Below are 6,892 nucleotides of genomic sequence, written 5' to 3'. Positions count from 1 at the left end.
CTTGATTGTTCTTCTTTTGATTTAATTGATAATTTTATTCCTTCTTCATTTGAATCACCACCGCCATCATCATCATCATCATTAAATAAAGGTAATTGAATTTCTTCTCTAATTTCAATAGTATCAATATTAATATGTTTAGTGAAATAACATGAACAAACTTTACAAAATCCTAATAACCCAATTGATTTACAAGAGTATACACTCTTTCCACTTGAAGCATTACAAGTATTACAACAATAACCAAGTTTTTTAATTTGGCCATCTTTTGTTGTAACTAATTTTTCAGTTGTCGAAATACATTTTAAATTTGTACAAATGGTTGCCCTTTTATCGAGTTCTAATGATTTTATATTTACAAATGGTGTATATAATCTCTTTTTCAATTGATCAATTTCTAAATCTGGATTTAAATTTTCAATTTCAATTTTCTTTTCATTGATTGCTTTTAAGTTTTCATTAATATTAAAAACACAAATTGTAATTGGTTGAATTAGTTGATTAATCATTGTTCTTGCTAAATTAATTGATAATGTTTTTTCAATATCATGTGGTTTACAAGATATGATATCTTTTAGTAGTCTTGTTAATTCTTGTACTGATGTTGTCCAACTTAGATTATAAAGTGATTCTTCAAATTCTGAAAAGTTACCACCATTCTTTTTACAAACTAAATAATTAAAAGATTCATTATCAAAACAGTAGGTTCTTTTCTCTAGTTCAATATGAATATTACGTGTTTCTTTAAGATTTGCCAATTGCAATGCCAAGAGTTTCTTTGTCTCACTACCACCAGCTCTATAATGAATGGATCTAGTTGATGAGAGACAAAAGAATATATTATCTTTAGCAGACACATGTAAATGGCATAATAATTCATTGATACAAAATTTGAATACTTGGCTAGCTCTATTTTCATTTGGTTTCATAATGATACAAACTGCATGCAATTGTTTAAGTTTTGAAATCTCGTTTAGTATATGATGGAAATTCTCTTCATCCTTTCTAATACCTTCGCTATCTAATACACCTGGTGTGTCGATAAAACATAGTGTTTTACTACCTTGAATTGATGAATTTTTAATTCTATACTTTTTTGTCTTTTTTGTAACTGATTTACATTGTACAATTCTTTTTTCCTCTTCTGAATCTTCAATTGTACCAATTTTAATATTAAATTGATTATCATCACTATCACTCATTGATACTATTGTGGGTATTGTTGCTAATGATGCATTTGAAGATTCTATCAATGCACCTTCTAAACTATCATATCTCATATAGGTTATAATTGAATTAATTAAAAGTGATTTACCACTTCCACTTGGTCCAATTAATAATATATTTATATCATCATCATCATTATTATCATTATCTTCATCATTATTATTATCATCATTATCTTCATTATTCTCATCTTCATAATTTTCATTATTACTATTATTATTATTATTCTCTTTTTCATTTTCTTCTTTTTTAATATTTTCTATATTTTCATTGTCTACTTCTTTATTCATAGTTTCAAATGAGGAATCACTTAAACTCTCTTTTTCTTTTTCTTTTTCTTTTTTTTTTTTTTTATTTGAATAAGAAAAATAAAAATAAAATTAATTTTGGTCATAAAGTAATATCTTGAAAATATTTAAATAATAATTACCTAAAAACATTTTCTTTTTTTTTTTTTTTTTTTTTTTTTTTAAAATAATGGTGATGATGGGTTAAAATAAAGGATGTATAATTTTTTTTTTTGTGAGTTGGTTGTGAAATTTAAAAAATAAAAAAAAAAAAAAAATAGTCACTATAAAAAAAGAAAAAAAAAAAAAAACAAATTTCCCAAAATAATGAGGGCTTTCAATTTTCAAATAATTTTGTTTTTTTTTTTTTTTAGAATTAAGCTGGAAATACCAGATTGAAATGAAATTCCATATATAGGGGTGTACAAATTGAATTATATTTTTAAAATTTTTTTTTTTTTTATTAAGTAATTAATCTCGATCTAAATTGATTTGGATTTAATATTTATTAATAATTTGTTTTTTTATTCTTTTGCTGTTTTTTTTATTCTTTTGCGGTTCCCAATAAATTTTTTTTTTTTTAAGGACCAACTAATACTTTCTTTGTACTACCTGATAGTTTATTTTTTATTTTTTTTTTTATATTTACATTGTTTTTTTTTTTTTGTGGTTTAATTTTCATTAATTTTATTTTAGGTTTTTTTTTTTTTTTTTTTTTCTCTAAAAACGACATTTCATTTCATTTTTTTTTTTTTTTTTTTTTTTTTTGTATGAGAAATGACTGGCAATAACGATAATAATAATATTAATAAAATCAGTGATACATTAAATGAAAAGATTCATAATGCATTCAAAGGAGTGTTAGACCATAAAGGATTTAGTGTAAATTTGTTAAAATTATTAAAATTGAATAAAATTGGGTATGGTTTCATTGAATTTGAAGTAACAGTAGCTAAAGAACATACAAATACACTAGATGGATTACATGGTGGTGCATCGGCAACTTTAATGGATGGAATTGGAGCATTTTCTTATTTATGTACACAAGAGAATCAAAAGGAATTAACTTTTGGTGTTACAGTAAATATGAATATAAATTATATCACTGGTGCAACAATTGGTGATAAAATTATTATTAAAGCTCAAGTTGAAAAATTAACAAAAACTTTATGTTTCACTAAAGTTACAATTGAAAAAGCTGATGATTCCTCTTTAATCTCAACAGCTCAAATCATTTATAAAGTACCACCAAAATTTTATTCAAAACTTTAACCAATCCAAAATTCTATTCAAATAATAATAATAGTTTGTATTAAAATATAATTCCACGAAACCTTTATAAAATACAAAAAAAAAAAAAAAAAATTTAATAATGATAAAACCACCTATTTGAAACGATGGTGGTATTGGTATCCTTGGATTCAGTCATTCTAAAATTCTCAAAAAAAAAAAAAAAAAAAAAAAAAAAAAAAAAAACTATAAAATTATTTAAAAATTTCTAATAAAAATAAAATTAAAACAAAATTTAAACCAATCATGGTGTTGGGAATTGGATGTTTCCAAACATTGCGTCACAAAAATGTTTTATTTCATTGTTATGTAAATTTAAAAAAAAAAAAAACTAATCCACGAAACTAAAAATGATGAGTTTAATTTGTTTTTTTTTTTTTTTTTTTTTTTTTTCATTTTTAAATTAAACTATTTATATTTATTTATATTTGAATGTACATATGTATTCAAATATATATTATTTAATTATTTCTTTTTTTTTCTTTTTTTTTTTTTTAAAAATTTTAATTATTATACTATATCATATTATTATTAATTATTATTATTTATTATTTATTATTTATTATAATCTTATTTATTCCGGATTTAAATAAGTTGTATTCATATCTTTTAATAAAGCTACTCTTGTTCTTTGAATTTTAATTTTAAAACTTGGAGCTTCATAAGAAGAACATTCAGAATTAATTAATTTACTTAATAAAAATTCTCTAAACTCTGATGATTCTTCCCAAATCGAAGGGTTCACTAAATATGGTGTTGAACTTTCAACACCATCTTTATAAACTATTGAAATTTTATATTTTTTAATTTTTGATTTATCATTAACTATTGGTGAAATTACAATAAATACATCTATAAAATAAATAAAATAAAAGAAATATATTAATAAAATTTCATACTTTATTATTATTATTATTTTTTTTATATATATATATATATACATACGATTAAAATCAGATTTCATAACTTTTGGATCAAATAATTGATCACCTTCTTTATAAATTATTAAAACTATATCATTACCAAGATGTCTTTTTTTATCAACTTGTTGTTTATCTAATGGATTAAAAGGTAACAAAGTTGCAACGTGAAACATGATTTCAAAGGAATGATATTGTTTATAGATTGAATGAGTACCAGTTGAATTTGAATCTTGTTTAACGTCTAAACCACCTCTATAATTTTTCCAACCAGATAATTGTATACGATCACCAATAAATTCTAAAAAGTGATTAAATCCCTCTGACCCATTTTGATTACAAAACATTGATTCCTCATCAACTTGGCCAGGTGCACAATACAATATACCAAATTTAAAACTTTTAACTCTTTGTCTCTCTTCAAATGATTTTAAATTCTTTTGAATCTCTTGATTCTTTACCAACTTAATCCATTTACATGACATATCTGGTATTATAGATTGAACAATATCCTTAACTGGTGGTTTTGAATTACCTAAAAATAATGCAAATTGACCTTTAATTCTTGTCTTTGTAAAAATATCACAATTCTTTGTTCTAATTAATACTACAAAATTTAATTTCTTTTCTTTTGTTTGTTGTTGTTCCGTTATTGCTGTTGTTATAACAATCGGTATATTTGAATTATTATTATTATTATTATTATTATTATTATTATTATTATTATTATTATTATTATTATTATTATTATTATTATTATTATTATTATTATTATTATTATTATTATTATTATTATTATTATTATTATTATTATTATTATTATTATTATTATTATTATTATTATTATTATTATTACTATTATTACATTGATCACCACTACTATTATGTAGATTTATAGATGAAGAAGAAGGTGAAGGGGAAGATGAAGCAGTTGAAGCAGTGGATTGACTATCACTCTCTTTAAAGATTGAAACTATGAATATACCATTTTTAGAGTCTTCACCTATATAATTCCAATGTTCATTTCCATAAAAATATTTACAATACCAACTTTCATCAGTTATCAATGGATTCAATTCTAATTGACCACTACTAACAATTAATGGTAATGTTAGGTTATTTCTAAGTGATTCAATTGTAAATCCTTTAGAGACTTGAATTAAACTATAATCTTTAACAAATCCACTACTTATACTACCACCAACATTATTATTATCAATTATCATCTCTAAACTTGATCTACTACTATTACTTGTACTACTACTTGAACTTGTATTTGAATTTGCACCAGAACTATTATTATTATTACTATTGTTATTCTGTGATGGATTTAAAAGATTAGATTCAATTGCACCTTTTAAAACTTGTTGTTGATATTCTTGAGTTTTTGGACGAATTGTTGCACCAACATGAATTGATGAAAATGATAAATCATCTGACGATTTTTGTTTATGTGAAAGTGATCTTCTCTTTTGATCAAATGTATTAACTAAAAATGATTTGATCTTTGGTGATCCAAATGAAAAGAATCCACTATTTGATGGTGATGATTGTGATGTTCCATTTGGTGATGATGATGATGAAGTTGTAGTAGTTGTAGTAGTAGTTGTAGTGGTTGTTGTTGTTGTAGTGGTTGTTGAATTTGAAGTTGTTGGTGAACTTGTTGTTATATTACCATTACCATTATTATTAAAAAATACACTATCTGATGATTTTGTTAATTTATCAGGTCTATCAACTTTTAATTTACTATTTGTAGATTTCTCTGATAATGATCTATCTTTTGTTGTTTTCTCTTCATCTTTTTTACCTTTTGTTGGTGAATGTTGTTCAATTAACATTGGTCTTCCACCACTTGCTATTCTATTAACCATTGGTGATTTCTCTAATGATAATTTTAAATCTGCTACTTTTACATTTATGTTTCTAAAAAAATAAAAAATAAAAAATAAAAAATAAAAAATAAAAAATAATAATATTGATAATAATAATATGGATTAGAAATAAAGTTTAAAATTAAAATTATAAAAATATATAATAAAATTATAAAAATATATAATAAAACAAAACACACACAATTGATCTTGTTGTTTTTGATTTGAAATTGCTTGTGAATTTGGTGAAAGTGGTGCTGGTGGTGCATTTGATTGTAATAATAATTGTTGTTTTGAAATTAATTTTATTTTTATTTGTGGTTCTTGTTCTAAAATCTCTGTAATTCTTGGATGTGACACTATGAACCTTTGAAAATCAATTTCTATTTTTTCACCATCAACTAAAATTACATAATCACTTGGTGAATGTTTTTTAAGTGTTGGTTGATCTAATAATATAATTGACTAAAAAATAAATAAATAAATAAATTAATAAATAAAAAAAATAAATTAGTCAGATTTTTTTATTTTTGATCAAAAAAATAAAAATGTAAAAACATAAAAATTTTTTATTTTTCGTTTGTCAGGCGATATAAATTTTTATGATATAAAAAAAAAAAAAAAAAAAAAAATTATTATGGTGAAATTTTAATATGAAAAATTAGATGAATAAAATGCGATGAAATAAATTAAAATACCTTTATTTTATCAACGGTCAACCTAGAATGTAATTGATATTGTTTAAATGTATGATCTGGTAATTCAACCTCTAAATTAAATTCTAAAGCATTTTCACATAATCCAAATGACTGAAAACTATCCATTTCTTTATGTGTACTTTTATAGATTTTATATTTATTTTTTTATATATAAATATATATATAAATATATATATATATATATAAAATTATATATATTTATTTTTTATTTTTATTTTTATTTTATATTTTTATTTTATTATATTAAATTTACTTAATCTATTTATTTATCTATCTACTTTTGTAAGACTATATATTTTTATATGTGTAAAAATTATTGTTTATTATTATTATTTTTTTTTTTTTTTTTGTTTCTATTTTTAATTTTTATTTTTTGATTTTTTTTATTTTTATTTTTTATTTTTATTTTTTTTATTTTTTTTTTTTATTTTATTTTTTTGATATTTATTTTTATTTTATTTTTTTTGATTTTTTTTATTATTTAAATTACATAAATACAAGTTTAATTATTACTTATTAATAATAATAATGACAACAGAATGTTATAAATAGAAAAATTTCTATTTATGTGTGTT

At 21.3% G+C, this 6,892-nt stretch overlaps 3 protein-coding genes across 3 annotated transcripts in view; 1 reads left to right on the top strand and 2 right to left on the bottom strand.

Moving 5' to 3' along the window:
• DDB_G0276551 (hypothetical protein) overlaps positions 1-1,667 on the bottom strand; it is a gene marked incomplete at both ends in the record, with an annotated part of 2,343 nt that extends 676 nt beyond the window's left edge. Inside the window, 2 exons of the mRNA XM_638021.1 lie at positions 1-1,564; positions 1,658-1,667. The exon at positions 1-1,564 is cut by the window's left edge and continues 676 nt beyond it. Of these exons, the coding sequence (XP_643113.1) occupies positions 1-1,564; positions 1,658-1,667 (1,574 nt within the window). The remainder of the gene's footprint in view (positions 1,565-1,657) is intronic.
• A 624-nt stretch (positions 1,668-2,291) lies between these two features.
• Positions 2,292-2,786, top strand: DDB_G0276419 (thioesterase superfamily protein; the record flags this gene model as incomplete). The annotated part of the gene is made up of 1 exon (XM_638020.1): positions 2,292-2,786. The coding sequence occupies one exon, from the start codon at positions 2,292-2,294 to the stop codon at positions 2,784-2,786; it is 495 nt and encodes a 164-aa protein (XP_643112.1).
• A 592-nt stretch (positions 2,787-3,378) lies between these two features.
• Positions 3,379-6,422, bottom strand: DDB_G0276549 (RapGAP/RanGAP domain-containing protein; the record flags this gene model as incomplete). Its single annotated transcript, XM_638019.1, has 4 exons — positions 3,379-3,656; positions 3,750-5,650; positions 5,801-6,063; positions 6,297-6,422. The coding sequence occupies 4 exons, from the start codon at positions 6,420-6,422 to the stop codon at positions 3,379-3,381; spliced, it is 2,568 nt and encodes an 855-aa protein (XP_643111.1).
• Positions 6,423-6,892: the final 470 nt, after the last annotated feature.

The sequence above is a fragment of the Dictyostelium discoideum genome (genome assembly GCF_000004695.1).
Source record: "Dictyostelium discoideum AX4 chromosome 2 chromosome, whole genome shotgun sequence".
Classification (NCBI taxonomy): domain Eukaryota; phylum Evosea; class Eumycetozoa; order Dictyosteliales; family Dictyosteliaceae; genus Dictyostelium; species Dictyostelium discoideum.
Note: the sequence above shows the minus strand (reverse complement) of the source record. Positions and strands in the feature narration are given on the sequence as shown.